Source organism: Anas platyrhynchos, chromosome 1, assembly GCF_047663525.1.
Source record: "Anas platyrhynchos isolate ZD024472 breed Pekin duck chromosome 1, IASCAAS_PekinDuck_T2T, whole genome shotgun sequence".
In the NCBI taxonomy this organism is placed as follows: domain Eukaryota; kingdom Metazoa; phylum Chordata; class Aves; order Anseriformes; family Anatidae; genus Anas; species Anas platyrhynchos.
Window position 1 is genome coordinate 13,565,864 of NC_092587.1, and position 19,291 is coordinate 13,585,154.

Here is a 19,291-nt window from a genome sequence, read left to right on the forward strand (position 1 = left end):
GGCCACCTTGACAACACCATTACTAATAGGTTCTATAGGTATATTTGTAAGGTTAAAAGCTTGAATTATTATACTGTCATCATTATAATTCACCAAAGATGTTTGAAATATATCATGGAGCAGATGCCATCATTCACTTTTATGTATGTTAAATTGCAGTGTAACTCAGGGCTTTTCAGCAGATTAGGCAAAATTGGATTTTGATGTCCAAGACCCAGGGCTGATAAGCTGTTCCTGCCCCAGCAGGCAGTTGGGTTAAAACTGACAAGTACAAGAGTACTTGAAGAAATGGGTGAAGGTGTTCAAGGTGATGGGGCTGGATTGCACAACACCCAAACCAGGCCAATTTAAGTATTTTCAGCATTTCTTGTTCCTCCACCCTTGGGTCACTACTGTCTGCCTCAGCCGTGTAAGTGTGGGGAATCTTCCTTCTCAGCAGGTGGACACAGTTCCTTGTTGGGTCAGCAACAGTTAATGTCTTTGCCACTTGAATTAATAAAGCTTAAGCCCTTTGTCTAAGACACATACGATAGTCATTTTATTTTTATTTTTTTGTAGAAACGGTCAACTTTTGGCCATAAATACATATAAGTGGTAATTAAACAAACATCTTGACAGACAAACTTTGAAAGTTTTGTGGTTGCTATAACTTTGTTACATGCATTTGGCAGAGGGGAGTATCTTAAAATTAAACTCAAATGTAAACTTTCTTGACCGATGTCAGTTTGGCACCAACTCACTATTTAATTGACTGTTAACAAATTCTCCAAGATATGACTGCTATACAGATATTTTATCTTCCTGTTAATTGGTAATTATGCATTGGCAGGAAAAACAGTGTTTCTTTCCAATTATTCCAGAACTCAGTGATTATTTAAACTTTGCTAATTAGCAGCGGAGGGTTGGTACAACTTCTGGGCAAATTGTATTTGATAATCCCTATTAAAATATACATGGCAGTAGTTGACTTGTAACAAACTAGAAAAAAAAAAAGTGGCAGTTCAAAGGGTATTAGATACAGCACAAGGCAAATGGGGGCCTATTAAAATTTCCCCAACTGTTCTAATGAGAATGCCGAGGGTCATTTCTTCCTAGTTTACCATCTGTTTGGTTTCTGGCAAATATCTCCGGTGTGAAGGGAGGGTCCTGGAGCCCATTTGGCTTGTCACAAAGTAAACCAGGGATCCACAGCAATTTCAGTAAGTTATAGAACTGCACTTCAAGAGCAGTCGTATGTACATAGCTGAAAACTTATTCTCAGGAGCTGGCATTTGCCGATTATTCCTTACTTTTTAAGGCTGTGAGCAAGCATGGAGAGGCAAAGACTGAGCAGGAGGGAGCAGATTTGTGGGCTCACCTAACAATAAAAATCCAACAGTTGGCCTTTTTCCATCTTAAAATGTCAGCGGGGGATATTTTCTTTTATCTGTCGCAATCTGCAAGCAAAACATTGCCCCAGAACCAACAGTGTTTAAGCACGAAATGATGCCAAAACTGAGCCTCTGGAGGCTCCAAACCACATGCCCAGTGCAGGAGCAGGGGGAGCACATGGGCTCCTCTTACATCTCCAGTGCTCAGTCTGGACCAAGGTACCACCTGCACAACCAGAGTACATCCCACTGTACCTTCTTGGAGATGGCACTCTGGTGCCCGTCTACTACCTGGGCACCTTCTTTGCCCTTCTTCCTCCAGGGATGAGATCAGAAGCACCATCAATGACTCTCACCTGCAGTAACCCTGCCCTAAGACTACAAGTGACCTGCAAACCAGATCACAAAGATCCTTCAGCCATAAATTTAAAGGGGTTTTGGTTTTAGTCTGGAATGAAAATATGCATGTAACCAAAACATTGAGCAGAAGATTATGCGAAGACTGCCTTAATTCTGTCAAAAGGGAACAGAGTAATTTAAAACAGCATGAGATAGAATGTGATGCCAAGAAATTATTTCTGATGATTGCTCTTTCCAGGCATTTTTCTAGAAAATTTATTACTCACCATACTTTAAGGAATATTTGTAACTATTTATTTTATTTTAATTTAATTTAATTTAATTTAATTTAATTTTATTTTATTTTATTTTATTTTATTTTATTTTATTTTATTTATTTTATTGTATTTTATTTTATTTTATTTTATTTTATTTTATTTTATTTTATTTTATTTTATTTTATTTCATTATTTTATTTTTTAAATCTCAAAGACTCAATGTATTACTTACAGGAATGGCGACAACCTTCATAATATACAAAAAAAGAGCTGCAAAACAGGAAAACTTCATGATGATCTTTTAAAGGATGATCTTTCATATACTCTTTTAAAAGATGATCTTTAATATACTATTTTGTTTGTTTGTTTGTTTTGTTTTCTAGCACATGCAATTAGTGTCTTGTTCAGGCACTAAAATGTTTCCAGATAACATCACTCTCATAGTCTCTTACAAAGTAGCTCACAGAGTTAACCAAAACCTAAAATTCACCAGAAGTTTATAACCTCACTGTGGAAAGGAGACATCTGTTTTAAAAGATAGTAACTTACAAGTTGTATAAACCTACACAGAAAACATACCCCAATTTTTTTTTTAGTCACTTAGACTGGTAGCGAAACTTCCCAGTGCAGGGAGAGCCTCGGATCCACTGTCTCTACCATAAATAACAGAACCTTTCTAAAGGGCCTTTTAAATTTAGGTTAAAAGGCTAATGTATATGTGAGCATTATCGTAAAATTGCTTGTTTATTCTGTGCTCATTAAAATATAAACATTAGTGTAATGGTTAACTACGATTTTACAGAAAATTAGATAAATTTTTTAGTGTAACTGTGGCTTATATTTTCTGTAATGAGGACAGACTCAGGTTCTCAGCACACAGTGCTCCTTATCGCTGCTAAGGGATTATGCTCTAATCTTCTCCTTTAATTGCATAAATGATATTGCATTTCTTGCTTTCAAGTCCATATATTTGTGGAGGAGCTGAACTGCTTTCTCATACTTGTGACTATGTATCAGTCCCCCTACCACTCCCCAGCACCACTGAACCTCAATTTCATTTGGAAGCCATCATTCCATTCAAACCCCATCACTGCATTTGAAGGTTCCAAATGTGTTTTGTGGTACTACTCAATGCCGCTCTTTTATTATATTTTTGGAAGAAGTCTAGCAGTGAGAGCCCCCAAATGACCATATGGACATCCTGGCCATGTGGAAGAGTAGCCCTAGTGCGCTGATAAACCCCAGAGTGCAGCTAGCAAATGCCACAAGATGTAGAAAAGAAACAAAGAGCAGCAAGGGCTGTCAGAGTCAAAAGCAAGCAAAAAGCAAGGACACACAGGGATGGAGAGATCCTTCATGAGTCCAAAGTGTGCCGAGAGAGAGAGATGGGGTGTTAATGATATGGCCTGAAAAAGGGGGAGATGACAAGCAAGAATGGAGCTTTAAGGGCAATACTGAAGGAAGTGGAAAGGAGTCTCAGATACCCACAGGTTCAGACATGAGAGTGGAAACAATACTGGAGAGATGCAATTCAGGATATCTGTTGCATCAAAGGGATCTTACAAAGAAAACAACACTGTCTAAAAGTTAGATTTGGGGACAATTTCTTTTCTAGGGACCATCACAATTTGTTTGATGAGGTTTCCACTATACATTTATGCTTTATCCCTGTTTTAATTTCAGATTTACAGATTTAGTTTTACTTTAGCTGAATCCAGACAATGGTTCAGCCTGGGACAAAAGATGAATAAATAAGATGACTATTAATTTTATTCCCCAAAGCTGACTCATATCTCCCTCCAGGAGTTGTTAAAAAGTTTTCCAAATAAATATTTCAGCAAGTTTCATGTTGGTATAATCCCACAGGAAAAAACAAACAAACAAACAAACAAAAAACATGAACTATTTCTTTGGCTGCACAATATATACTAAAAAGAAAGAATTCATAACCCTTGTAATTAAACCTGCTAGTACTATCATTTTATCTGTTTTCTTCAAAGTTCTTGACATGGTTAACTAACTGCGGTAACTGACAGTGATTGTGTGTCTATCAAGTGATTTCCTAAATTAGGTAATTAAAAGATAATTGTAGCCACAATACAGTAACTTATGGCACAAAAGACAGATTTGTGTATGTTGGGAAGAATTCATAGAGTTGGGGCAGACTAGAAGATTATGATAATCTAGCATGACCTGTGTAATGCAGACAAGAGTATTTCAGTGGAAATATTACAAGGGAGAAAAAATATTCTTCCTTGCTCTGTAAGTAACTACTATCAACCGAATTTCAGAATATTGCTATGCTTGTTTTTTTAAAGAACCATCTTTGTCTACCCACCCACTCTATGCTAAAACCACACAAATCTTTGATTTGTCTCTGAACCTTACACAGTTCTCAACATTTAAAAAAAAGATTAATTCCAGCAAGCTGAATCTAATGTGAACATCCCAATCACTTGCTGGAAAGGAGGAGCAGCTTCTTTGCTAATTAGAAATGATGACACAACAGATGGATCCAGGCTTTCTTGAAAAAGTGCTTTAAGTTTTCTTCAGAAAATGAAACAATTCCATTTCTACCTGCTAAGATATTAAATTATATATAACATACTGTAGAGACTACTCTTTCTTTCAACAGCAGACTGTAAATTTAAAATTACTGTTAACTTTTAAAGTACCAAATAGTTTTAAGTGCAGATCAGTCACATGTTTTAAATGCTTTTTGGAAGAGTCCAGCTCTTACTGCAGAGTGGAGAAAGAAGTTTGTGTAATTTTCCATGGTAGGAGCCATCAGTCCCATGCCTGACTGCTTGCACATCACTTTGCCTTTCAGACTTACCCAGCCCATAGTCTTGTGTTTTATTTTTGGAACATGTGGAACTGGTTTATTTGTTGGTTATCTTACCAGCAATGGAATGGTCAAAGCAACACCTCCAGAGCTATACAGTGACCTTCAGCAAACTGAAACAGGCTATGTCTTTTTTCCTGTCACTCATCTCAAGGTAGTATAAGGTCTGTCAAAGTGAGAAACCCGGTAACAGCCCCTCTCCACAAATAGAGATACAAATTCGGGAAAAAATGCAGGCCTACTCTGGTAAATGCACAAAGTTATTTAGGTTCTTAAAATATTTTACTTGCATTCCATTCTTAAATTATTTAAGTGTGATTAAACATGGCACGCATGTCTTGCCTGGTGAGTTTTCAGCACAAAGTGAAGATCTCCCCAGTGACATGAACTAAAGACCTATTTTCTGGAAAGATAGGCTTGCCAGCCATTTGGTCCCCCAGAAATTTCCCACCATTAAGTGTTTTCCTCCTCTTTTACCCTGACAGATCCCACTCAGAGTAGTGGGCAATGAGAAAGAACAGCATTGCTTCTTCCAGAAAAAAAGCATCTTTTTGTTCATTTTATCTTACTCAGTTTGAGGTTAATCACTGATGCTATTAACAGGAGTAGAGCTGTTCTCAAGGTATTCCTCAACTCACAATCTTAAATAATGTGTTATTTACAACATGAGCTCACTTACATTACAATATTTCATTTATGACCAAGTATACCACTGCTGTATGATGCTCACAGGCCCAAGCAAGTTTCATATGCAAGAAAACATGATCACCACCAGGTATCACCATGGTATCATAGAGATAATGTTTTGTTTTTTGGAAGATTATTTGTAAAAATATAAAAAATACTACCTAATAACAACCTGATGAACATATAGTGGTAAATTACTTGCAGAAATGTGGAGGGTAGTTTTCAAAAGTGCTTGTCCTTAATGCAGTTGGCTTGGCTTCTGCCACTGAATGCAACAGCAGAACCTGAAGCATATAAAAGTTTCACAAAAACCTTTCCTATCGCTTGTACTACAACTTTGTTTTTTCCCACATGGAAAATAATTGGTTATATAAAATACATTGGCCAGTATTCCAGTTTTAAGGAAGATACTATTGTTAAGTGGATTGAAAAAGTAGGTTGACATTAAGCTCAAAGGAATCAGCTTTTTAGTCCAAGAAGAGTTAAATGCTTGGAGCTAAATGTTTCGGTTTATACCAAATGTCACCCAATTTATAAAAGGCTGCTCTGCCCAGATCAGCTGCTGAGGTTTTTCTTCTTTTAAAATTCATATAATTCGGTATACCAAAAATCAGTATACAGGGCTGACCAAAGACAGAGAAAGTGGAGGAAGGAATGCAAGCTGCCTAAAAACTGCCACTGCCTTATCTCATTGACTCCCACTGACTTTCATGTGTTGTTGATTACTGAGTCTAAATCATAGTGTAAATAACCATGTTGTTATTGATGTTCTCTCACCAAGCACTGGACCGAGTATTAATTAGCCTGGGTTGCAGAACATGAATTACACCAGACTTACCAAATCCAAAAGCACTGGAACCACCAACACTCTGGGAAGCCTGAACACTGGTAGAGGTGTATAGGCCAGTCACCAGTAAGCCATCAAAGAAGGTACTTGTTGAAATAGTCACTGAAATGAGAGAAATAAAATGTGTAATTATTTACAAGCAGTATTTAAAACCCTACACACATTCTGTGAACAGACTCTTGCCATTGAACTAGATCCCAGCTACACCTTCTGTACAACAAATCTGGCTAATTCCCCAATACTTACAACACTTCAGCGACTTTAAATTGGCTTTCCCATGTAATTTTCCCAAACAACTTGCTCAGCATTCAAGCTGTGAGTGCCAAGTTTCAGTATGCACTTTTGCAACTTCCTCAGGGTTTACTTAAAGAAAATTGACTGTTTTACAAGTAAACAACTGGTGTTTATTGGTGTTTGAGTCAGCTTCTATTCCTAAATGAATCATAAGTCATGTGCCAGCAATCATCTACAGCAGGCACCAGACAGAAACTGAGCACTACAACAGGATCTGAAATGAACATGTGAATAGCAGTGGTGGCTATCTCTACTTGGGAAGCTTCCTTTGTTAGCAGTACAAAACTAAGCTATACCATAGAAACTAAATGCATGAGTTAATAAAACACAGCACTGGAATATATGGCTTGTAAGTAATTGTCAATGCATTAGAATATAGTAAAAGCAATGAAATAACCAGGATTGTTTTGATATTGTTCTTTTGGGATTATATTATATTGTATTATAGTATTGTACACTTAAGTTATATGAGATATGTAATCTGTCATTACAGATTACATAAATTTAAATAACTCGTTAATACATTTTTAAGAGATTCTTAGATATTAACAGTAATCATCCAAATAACTTCTACAAGTAACAATAGAATCTATGTATTTTTTGTTAAAACTGACTGTTCACAATACCTATTTACTTCTTATAAACACTAATTCTCACATTTTTATTTTGGCATCCTTCAGATTGTATCCCTCTACACACGTTATCAGCTTCAGTGGTTCTGTCTTGGAAAGACCTAAATTATTCAGTGATAGGTTTTTCCCATTATATAAATGCAATATCCTTTATAGCCAGAATGACTTCTCTGACTTCTCTTCAGCAGCACGCAACCTTCCTTGCTTCATAATATCCTATCCATATACCTCTGAACTGAAAATCAGAACAAGGAAATGCTCCCCTCTCTCACCCTCCCCTCCAAAAAAAAAAAAAAAAAAAAAAAGTAGTTAGCTTTACAATTAGGTAAATTTTATTCTCTTTCTCCCCTAACCTTTTTCATCCTTTTCAATGTTATTTGTTGTAAATCTTTACCTGTATTTATTTAAATGTGGACAAAACTACAAACTACATTGCAAATCTATGTCCTACCAAATAGGATATATATATATTTTTTAACTGTATAAATTAACAAGGGCAAAGAACCTGAAAGGAGATCAAAACAAAAACACAAAAACATTTCCCTGCTGAAGAAGAGTCCAATAATTTGTAGTTTGGTATACTGAGTTACCACCCTGGTTCTGCTTTTATACTTTAATCCCTTAACACAAAGAGATCAGTACTTGACAAGATTGTTGATAAAGTCTGACCTCTCTTTACTTCACGTTCCTCCTCCCCAAATCGTTTTATCTTGCTGGAACGTCATGACTGGCCAAGGAACTGAAGCACAGTGCTGTGAGATAACTCCAAGTACATTTACTGGTGAGGTACATGCAGCGATGTAACATTATTTTTTTATTTTTTAAATCCAAACAGTCATTTAATGTGTCATTCAGGCTACATTGGCTAAAACTTACTAAGAAATATCTAAAGAACATGCAAACATTGACAGAGGCTTAATTTGCTCTGAGGGGCAATATATACCATATTTAATTTATTCTTCAACACTTAGTATTTAATTAACTTCCTTTCTTGATTATTTGATAGTATACTCAATATACTGCATCCAACTTTTCTGCTCCCAAAACTCCAAATCTCTGTGTTTTACAATAGACATTTCCCCTGAATGCAGACTGCAGGTTCAGAGCTATATACTCAATTTTTAAGAAGTGGCCACTTCTAAGATATGTCTTAAAAGAACGGCAAAAGGGCCTAGACTTTTAGAAAATAAAAGAAGTATTATAGAGGGAAGGAGAAAATCAAACAAGCAAATAATGAATTCTTCTTCTTTTGATGATGAACTGGTGAATAACGCAGAACCTTTTCTTCCCTTTGTGCTTTTATAGCAACAAAAAGGCAAAACATATGTTGAAAAAATATGCCTATGCGTTATTTTTGAAGACTTGGCAAAACAGTCAGCGAAAAGCATTCATAGAAGGGCACTGGGCCAGTACTTCACTGCCATTTTGTTTCCCTGTGGGGAAGCATCTTATTCTGTACTGAATAGGATATAATGCAAAACCCTACTGTGAACAGGTGACCAGTTTCTCTCTGGGAAAGAAGTGATATTTTACAATGCCTGTATTTGATTTTGGACATATTTGTGTGATTGTCAACCCTCATTTTACATGAGCATGTAATAGGTCAATTTTTATTGTTGAAAAATTTCCAACACAGTATGGCTCCCTCATTAAGCCTCTGGGAAACTGCACAACGCCTCTAGCACATTTTTTAAAACAGAGCACTAGGCTGTTATTATACACGTGTCATACATTTCAGAATAATTTCATAGTTCTTCAAGAGGAAAAAAATTAATCATGACATTCTCAGTGATGACTTTTTTCTCTATCCAGTGGTGAAATATATCAGATTCCCATAAAATGAAAGAAAAGACACACCATGCCAAGCGCTAAAGACCAAGACCAGCAACAGGACCGTGGCTTTATTTTGGGCTAGGGCTTGTTCCTGAGGGCTCTCAGCTTCCCCTTCCAAGATCAACAAAAATATTCTTCTGAGATCCCCTCCATCAGGCTTTGTTTCTGCCTCTACCTTGGCTCATGCTGTGTGCAGTTGATGCCAAATATCTGGCTCTTCAAGAGCACAGAATGATGCTGAGGCCCACCTGGACCACAGACAACACCTGGAGGGGCACAGCTGCACCAGGCACCTGGCACTTGGTGGCAAGGGGGGCCTGGTGCAGACCCAGCACCCACCTTGTAGCACCTGGTGGGCCACACAGCTTCCACAACACCAAACAGGACTCCTGAAACAATTGCATGAAGTAGCACTTTGAAAGGGGATGGCAGAAAGGAGAACGAGGAGTCCCTGTGCCATCCTCCACAACACCTTCCTTAGGAAGAGAATTTGGGTGAGCACAGATGTGGGGAGCCCTCCCTAACCCCGAGGATTGCCCAGCTGAGCAACGGGGACATCAGCCTTTCCACCCCATCCTGGCTGCTGCCCTGGGGCGAGTGGAGAGCCCTGGCTCATTTCTCTCACCCAGTGGTCTTGGAAGGGGAAGGCAGCTTGCGAGAGAGCAGGGTACCCATGACGCAGATATATATAGGGAGCCCTCGGCTGCCCCGAAATAACCCAGCGACAAGAACTGAGAATATATTTCTGGGAATGACATACTCAAGGCTCTGATCATTTGCATACTGCAAATATTAGAGGCAATGTTGGTAACTGCTACTTTAACAGTTGCCCAATATTTCCCATTGTAAGCCTCTATTTTCAGATCCTTAGATCTTTGCCAAGTTTTACTCTCTTGGGCTTTTTTTTTATTAATTATTTTATTTTTCATTATAAGTGTCTGCTTCATGCTGATTGAATTATTTGAAGAAGAAAATTCATTCAAACACTTCATTCATTTCTGAGATGAGGTTAGAGGGAAAGATTGCATTGCCCCAGCTAAAATTTTCCAGTGTTCTTCACTTTCATCAGTTCCTTCTCTCCAAAGGAACTGAAATTTCAAAAGGGTATGGCTTTGGTGTAAGAGATATTCTCCAAGCTTGGACAAATTATAAACACATGGAAAAATTCAGAGTTCACACACGTTCAATGAAGGCATTTTCATTTTTAGCATCTAAATATTTCTGGAGATTCTGTCCTCGCTTAACACTCTCAGAGTGCTTGGTGATTTGGGTACTGACTCAGAGCTTGTTGAAAAAAATTCTGTGAAATGTATTTCGGTCTGGCTACTCTGCTTTGTAGGAGCAGAAGTGCTTGGTGGAGATTTCAGTTCCAATTATCTTTTTTATCTGGGAAGTGTCTCAGTGTTTTAAAGCAGAAAGTGATGTCAGCTGGTTGGAAAGAAAGGGCAAAAATGAGGGATCTTAAACAAAAGTCTAAGCCTTGTGAAAAAAAATTCAGCAGAATATCATTTCTCAAAAAGCTCAAAAATGTGCAAAGTGTCACAAGAATGAAGTTACCCCTAAAGTTGGACCAGCACCATCCCAATAACTTAATGTCAGGAGACATAAAAGCAAATCTTTTTTGCAGGATCTCACAGGAGAACAGTGAGTAAAGTGGGATGGGGAAGGTAGTGACACTGGGATAAATGCAGTGAATAGGAGAAGAGAGACTTTTTTGAGAAGAACTGGGGAGTGATGGACAAGAAGAGACAATGGCCAGGCAAAGCAGCAGTGAGAAGGTGGAAAAGAGGAAATTGCATCTGTAGAAGTGGGCTGGGAACACTGGAGATGTTTAGTACAAGGGACTCAAACAGGACAGGCTCCCCAGAGCAGTGGGCACAGCAGTGGGCCTGCTGGAGTTCAAGAAGCGTTTCGACAATGCTCTTAGACACATGGTCTGATTTTTGGGTGGTTTTGTGTGGAACCAAGAGTTGAACTTGATGATACTTTTGGGTCCCTTCCAGCTCAAGGTATTCTATGATTCTAGAAAAATTTCAGGTCTTGAATTATGCAGATAGGAACATATGGGTTAGGTGGAAAATTTCAGTTTCTTTTGCAAAAACATCCACGAAAACAGCAGTATATCAAGGGAAACAACACAGAAATATCCACCAGTGCCACCTTGCCCTACTCTTTTTTCTGTACAATGGTTGCTGTCATACAACTTTTTCAGACAATGGCATTTCTGGAAATCATGAGGCGTGAGGCCCACACCTCAATTTTCTACACACAGACACACGCTCACAATTGTAGAAAACTGCTGAATGCAACTCCCTGAATGCTCAGCACATGCACGCTGTTGTGCTCTCCTAGAGTAATCACAGAGACCAGCCATGCGGGCAGGCTGGCCTGATCCTCCAGGGAGTGGTGAGGTGCTACTTCATTGAGAGCCAGGGGGATGAGGCAGCCGGAGATGCCTCACGCTTCACACAGCAGGTTTCTGCCAAGCCCTGGCCTTGGTGCCTCCCGTGGGACAAGGTGCAGTGGCACCTCCAGCAATGCCGGGGGCTGACACATCTTGAGGAGGAAGCAGGTCAGGAGGAAGGAGGCTGGCAAAGCTGCTGCTGCACGTGTACCACAGGTGGAGGTAGCAGCGTAACAGCAGGCTTTGAACTGCAGTCATTTTCAGATATTTCTGAGAAGCTTGGCCTATGAACATCATGTTCAATGCCTTTTCAGTGTTACATGCTACACATGACATTTACTGCCATAGAAATCTATTAATCTGTTTAAGTACTTGCATAAAATTTGCCTTATGTTCTCCTGAGGGACCAATTTACTCTCCTAAAATGTAGCTGTGTTATGATTGATACTCAAAATGCTTAAAATACAGACAATGTATCTAAGCTCTAAAGACATAAAAACTGCTCGATGGACAAAGCAGATCATCCCAGGAGATACATGGCACTGACGGGTCTTACTGAATGTTTGCTCTTTAGCATCGGCTAAATGTCAGTAAGAGGGCTGATACATGCAGAAATTCTACTGAACTTGCAGCTGCTATTGTTGACAGTAAGTTTAAAAAGGACTAGATATAGAGATGCAGATATGACGTGGGAAACAGCAGGAGTGGAGACTTAACAGAGTTCAAGAAGGTATTAATAAAGACAAGAATCTTTGAAGCCCCATAACTGTTTATGTAAGTCAAGTCACATAGCCTCAGTGTAAAACTGCAATTTTCTAGACCATGAAGAAAACAGAAAAGAAGTTTGAAATGAGAAATGGGATCACTGCAGACAGCAAACCTCTGAAAATGAGACTTTCTTGCATTAAAGCAAGGACAGGCAGTTTTTAAGGTTCTTCTAAAGGTCAAAGCCAGTTCCTTATAATACTGCAATACTGCATCACAGCACACCTGGGCCATGGTTGGAAACTTTCTTCTTAGACAATAAATTACTTATATTGAGGCCATTCTTTTCTTCTTTTTTCTTTTTTTTTTTTTTTTCCTTGACTCCCCAAAAAATATATCAGTTGTGCAATGGCACCGGTCAGAGAGGCTGCTCTTCCTCTACAATGCCACGACTCTCACAGGCAACTACAACAGAAATGGAGACTGACAGCAAATCCAGCAAAGTCTGTCAATGTCACACTGTGTTTAGCACCAAGCAGAGATTAACACTCCCTAAAGCATTCAGCAGTGGGAATGCAATCTGGAGACAGTGTACATGGGATTACCCCAGCTCGCACGCTTGCATGCAAACACACTGACTCACTTTTTCACCTCAAAAGATGAAGAACAACTAACTCATGAGCAAATTGGAGTATTCACCTAGGAGACCAGCAGAGACACTCCATCCTCCAAATCTCATTTTCTACTCCCTCATCTGCAGATAACACGTGTGGTTCAACCCTATCAATCCTACAGAATCCAGGCAGACAACATGCCAGGAGAATGACAACAGGGACACCAAAGCTAACACACCTTCTCCAGTCACCACTCCCAAAAAACATCTCTCTGTTAAGCATTTAGAGTAAGTCACAGCCATTGTCACACTTCCTTAAAAACACCTGGTATAGTGTGTGCTACCACCTCATGCCAGGATTGTCACCTACTGCTGCATGTTCTCCTCACAGATGAGAAAAGCACCAGCTCGTTGCAGTAAGCAGGGTGGAGACATCTCTGCCATGAACACATTCCCACCACAGCACCAGGACTGGCCCATGGTTAGGCAGTAGGGCTGCCCCTGGCATAGGAACAGCAGCCCAGAGGGCACGGTGTGCTCTGGCTGGGGTGTGTGCTGCTGGCTACCTGCTTCTTGCCACCTCTGGGCAATTCCACGTCAACACAAGCCTCTTGAAAGCCTGCACTGTGCCCCCTCTGTTCTGAATTTTGCCTTTCTAGTTTGCTCACCATGGCTCTAAAAGTAAATATGAGGTACCAAACACAGGCTCAAGTGTAAATCCATCCCACAATGTAGAGGGCATAAAAACTACCAAGCCCATTCCTTAAAATACCAGACCACTCTCTGAAATGTCAACTACAGATGAAGTGGCTAGGAAGAAGACAATAAGCTCTGATGCCTTACTCAAATGCACACTGTTTAGACACCGCCATGACAAGTAATCTATAAATACACAGGTAGTTTTATAGGTATGCATTCAAAAGAACGTGTGGATAAATACATTTGTAAATTAATAGTGGAGCATCCATTGTTATGTGAATTCAGAAAGTATATGCACTTAATTGCACACAGAACTGTATTAGTAGAAAAGGAGAAATTTTGAAGAAAGAGTGACAGATATGTTGACATCATACTAACCTTTACTTCACAGAAATACTTTTCTTTTGAAAGAAAGCAAAATCTAGGAACTCATAATTATGCAACGATTTCAAATACAAATGCCAGACAGATACCTAAGAGCTGTGTGAGTCACAGATTTATACCTCATCCAGCAAAAACAAAAGCAGAATAAAGCCATGGGATTCTTACTCAGACTGGTTTTGATTTTCACCAGGGAGGAGGGGAAAAAAAGAAAGTTATTTTGGCATGGTTTAATACACAAGCGTAGGTGAGGGATGGCATTCTTACAATGAAAATGTTCTCACTTAAGTGGTTTTCCAAGTCCCTACCAACATAGTAAGCTCACACCAATGAACTTTCCTTGAAGGTGGACTGATGGCACATTGAACAGCACCATCACTAACCTGCAATGCCTTCATCAACAGCTACACTTACCAATAGGTTTTGGGAGGTGGGAAGAAAATTGCACAGGTTTTGGACTTTATCCTAGACAGCTTATCTTCAACCTAAGTATTGCTTTGCATTGTGTTACTGATTTCAATGGTTCTGCCCAGTGCTCCATCAAATCTCTTTGTCTCGATTCCTTTCCTAAATTGGTAATAAGCAACAGAAAACTGAAAATAGATTGCAGATGTGTGGCAAGATGTCAGTAACATGATATACAGAGACATCATTTGTCAATGATGCAAGGAGAAGCCTATCAGCCTTGTGAAAGAACTATTTGCAGAGACACTACTTATAACATCTTTTTGAAAGTTCCTAACAAGACAGTTCTAATGACATCAGCAGAAATATAAGCAGAGTTTATTCTTATATGCCTAAACTATGAAGGATTGGTCATTTTTTTAAAACATCTGAGATGCTACAGAGACTGCATCTCACTAAAAGTGAAGAGTTCAATGGCTAGGCCTGTGAAGAGCCTTACAAAATCAGGAGCCTGATTTCTCATGCATCAAAATCCCTAACTTAAATTTGTGTTACAATAGGTATTAAAGATCTGTTTCTGACGATAGCCAGAGCTACCAGAAACTTTCTGACCATAGCCAGAGCTACCAGGCTGAGCAGCAAGGTAATTCATTCATCTGTCATGGAAAAAGCAAACACAGTGCCATAGCTCAGAGACCTGACAGAGGAGGGATCAGACTGGCCACTGCCATAGCAGCCTGCTTTCTAACCAGCAAATGGGTAATTAAGGCTCTCATCTAGGTGAGAGGATTCAAGCCTGGATTCCCCACCTGAATATCCTAAAATATTTTATACTTCACTGTTTGTGTGGCTCAGCCACTGACCCTCAGCTGCAAACGTTGCATTTTGTATGGGAAAACTGAATATTGACTGGCACAAGGCTTGCTCTTTATTCCCACGTTTGGGACTGCTTTCTTGGAAGGAAGAGATTGAGATTTCAGTCAGTGGACCAGTGAATATGTGCTACTGCTATATAAAGCTCCTGAGAACATCACATCTATTTATGTCACCCCACTTAGCCTGTAAATCTCACCCTAATGTAGATGTCTAAAACAGGCCAGATGAATCACACTTGAGAAATGCCTGTTCCTCTCCAACGACTGCAAAGGGAGCCTCGTCTGTAAAGCTCAGCTACAGATGTCATCAATGAAGATGTCCAAACTGAGATGAATCCCACCCAGAGCCACACATAGAGAGTAACTTATTTACCCAATGACTATTTCAATGTCCAAGTATTGCCCACATGAGTAGGAGCTGAGCAGCCTGAGTTGAAATGAAGCATCCCAGCACCCAGAGCTCACCCGAGGACACTACATTGACTACTGTCCATGACTATCTTTATCTTCTTTCCTGTACAATTCCAAATATACCAGTAATGCTTAGCAACTTAGCAAACACTGTTGTAGTACTGAGAAGATCCAAAGCATATCAGCAAATGCCTGTTACTCCATCTGATAACTCACAGAGCCCAGCATTAATGAAGTCTGAGCAGTAAAAACAGTAATCTGGATGTGAAACAAAACCCATTTCACAAAAACATACATCAGCTGTGACTTTAAAAAATGGTGTCTGGCAGAAGTTACCAACAGTCAAAATTCAACTACTGAACGATACTGCATCCCATAGCCAAAACAAGAATGATCGTCTCAATACTATTCACTGTAGCAACTACTGTGGATGGCCACTTATAATTTTAGTTTGTGAAATACAAAACAAACCATATTATTTGTAAAAATGCATCTCTGTGAAACAAACTATTGTTAATAGGAAAGTTAGTATCATAACATAAGAGCCAACCACATACATTTTAACAGTATGTACATGGTGGTTAGACTTAAACAATTGTGATAGATATTTCACAAGTCATAATATATTATTTCTCTTATCCAAAGCACCATGAGTGGCTGGGAGGAGTGCCAGGGTCATTCCTAGACCTCACTATCTCCCAGGGGTGAGCCTGGCCTGAGGCTGAGCATGAGCCGCTCCCAGTGGAGGGGTGGACGGAGGCACTGCATCATCCCTGCCACTGGCCACCCCATACACCCTGTGACCACCCTGCCAGCAGCCTCTGTGGAGCTGCAAATGAAGAAAAAGATTCATTTGTCTCAAATTTTGAAAACAGCATGATAATTTTAAAATATAAATTTGTTTTTAAAATATTATCCTTTACCAAAGACAACTTTCAACCTAAAACTATTTTTCCAGTGGAATTAAGGGAACAGAAGGACAATTCCTCACTGATGGAGTAATGAACACCTAATAATGTCCATGGGAATAGTAACACAAGATTTCAAATGATGCTGGTGTAGGCAAACACCAATCAAATATCCTAATCAAGATAAATCTTGTGGAGATGATAATACCTTGTGCATAGCAAATAACTATGTTGGAACACTATTGTGCCTTTATTCAGCAACCACCAATCTCCTTATTGAATTTTGAATTCACATTTTGTCATGATTTGATGAAATGTGCCAACATAAGGTTTCTCTTAAAAAGATTAAACATTATTGTGATTATCTTTTTTTTTTTTTTTTTACTCTAAGCTTGAGAATATTGACCTCTGTTTTGAAGTCTAACCTTATTTTTCATGCCTTTCAAGTTTATGTGAGGTTGCCTGTTTGATACTCACACATGAAAATTTCATATTGTTGGCTGTGCTCTCAATAAATTATTAAAAAGGTCTGAATATTACTGCAGTGTTCAGATTTTCAGAAGAGTTTAGTAAATCCCTTTATTCTAGTGTCCTCAAAAGAGAAACAACTACTCAAAACACAACTAACATTTGAATTAAAAAAAAATAATAATAAAACAAATTCTTGCTTGGAAGAAAGTGAGTATTCTTTGCTTTGGGAATTTATTATAACTTCGTATCTAAAAATTTGCAAGAATTTTTGTCTGAATTTTAGCTAAGGAGACATACCAACAAAAACAAAGCTGTTGAACAAGTTCACCTCAGGCTGAAAGAATACAAATCCTCTTATAGACACATTAATTATGATAAGCAAATATAGTGAAGGGCATGAGTTTGAGTGATTCTGGCTAATTAGGAAACATCCTCAAACTAAAATATACACATGCAGTCTTCTTTCATACTCATCTGTAATATAAAATATAGCCCTAGATAAATATAAGACAATAGCTCTATCCTTTCCTAAGCACCCTGAAAGAAATTCTCTATAGATTGTCTTCTCCAATTATATGTTTTTATAGATTTAAAAATAGTAGAACAGCTTCTTCATTGCCTTAGGACTTCTTTAACTTACTCCAGAAGCATACTGGCATGTTAGAAACAGCCTGCTTAAGGCCCTCTTGCTACTCTTAAAGTGTGTAAATTATATTTATCCAAGTCTTAATATACTACAAAATTATACTGGCTCTTTATAATATTTAATACCTGTTGTCTAGTATCAGTGCAAATGTGACAGTGATTGCAAATCTATAAGAACACTTTTGACAAGTTTCAAATTCATCCAACACTAGTTTTTGGAAAACACTCCAAAGAGCAGAAGTTCGGAATTGCAGAGCACCTTTAGCTGATGTGACGTACAAAAGCTGGGATGCTAAAATTCACTTCAGCTTCAGGTTCCTTTGAGGCACCCTGAGGAAAACACAGAAAGGTAGCAAGTATAACGCAGGCCATGTGGCAAGCTCTGCCCTGGTGGACTGGCAGGCAAGGGCCAGGGGACACCCTGCACTATCACAAAAGGCACTACACATGTATTTAGGGAACTGAATTGTCTCACTGGGCTGGCCAAAAGTCCCATCCAGCCAAGTTGTCCTGACCTCAGCCAGCTGCATATGCTTTGGAAGGAATACAAGAACCTGGACAAACAGAGAACTAGCCCTGCGTCCTTTCCACATGTGCTCCCACCCGTAGGTATGCTGTCTTGCAACATGTAATAGTTGCCAAGGAACTGTTGAATAATCCATTTAAATAACTATATTTGTACTTTTACAGCTTCAGGTGGCAAATATCTCCATGGTTAGTAATTCATTTCCATGCATCACACAGATAAAAAAAGGGACCTGGGAATATTGGTGAATAGCTGGCTGAATATGAGGCAGAGGTGTGCTCAGGTGACCAAGAAGGCCACCAGTATCCTGGCTTGTATCAGAAATAGTGTGTCCAGCAGGACCAGGGTAGTATTTATCCCCGGGTACTCGGCTCTGGTGAGGCTGCACCTCAAGTATTGTGTTCAGTTTGGGGCCCCTCACTACCAGAAGGACATCGAGGTGCTGGAGCTTGTCCAGAGAAGGGCAGTGAAGCTGGCAAAGGGTCTACAAAACAAGTCTTTGAGGAGTGGCTGAGGGAACTGGTGTTGCTTAGCCTGGAGAAAAGGAGGTTCGGTGGGGACCTCATTGTACTGTACAATTACCTCAAAGGAGTCTGTAGTAAGGTGGGTGTTGGTGTCTTCTCCCAAGCACCAAGTGATAAAATGAGGGGAAAAGGCCTTATCTTACACCAGGGTAAGTTTAGGTTGATATTGGGAAAAATTTCTTCCCTGAGAGAGCTGAGGCATTGGAACAGGCTGCCCAGGGAAGTGGTTGAGTCACCATCCCTGGAGGTCTTCAAAAGACATGCAGATGTGGTGCTGAGGGACATGGTTTAATGGTGGACTTGGCAATGCTATATTGAAAGTTGAACTAGATACTCTTAGAGGTCTTTTCCAACCTAAATGATTATATGATTCTATCAGATGTTTTCCCTTAATTTTTTAAGGTCTCTGTTCTTTACATTTTTCCAGTAAGAACAAAATGTTTTTTAATATTAGCATTTAACATTTATCTTAATAGACCGATGAACTTTAACAGATCTTCCACATCTTCCTTAACCATCCCTTTTCCCAACTTGATTAAACTCACTTCATTACATTCCCATTACACAGGAAGCTGTCCCCTCTCTCATCATGTAATTTT

The 19,291-nt window shown here is 39.1% G+C and overlaps 1 protein-coding gene across 2 annotated transcripts in view; it reads right to left on the minus strand.

The window, feature by feature from the left end:
- The window catches only part of RELN (reelin), a 286,969-nt gene that overhangs the window by 235,542 nt on the left and 32,136 nt on the right, over positions 1–19,291 (minus strand). For both annotated transcript variants that reach the window (XM_027459428.3, XM_072031502.1), the window contains exon 2: positions 6,358–6,468. In XM_027459428.3, the coding sequence (XP_027315229.3) occupies positions 6,358–6,468 (111 nt within the window). The remainder of the gene's footprint in view (positions 1–6,357; positions 6,469–19,291) is intronic.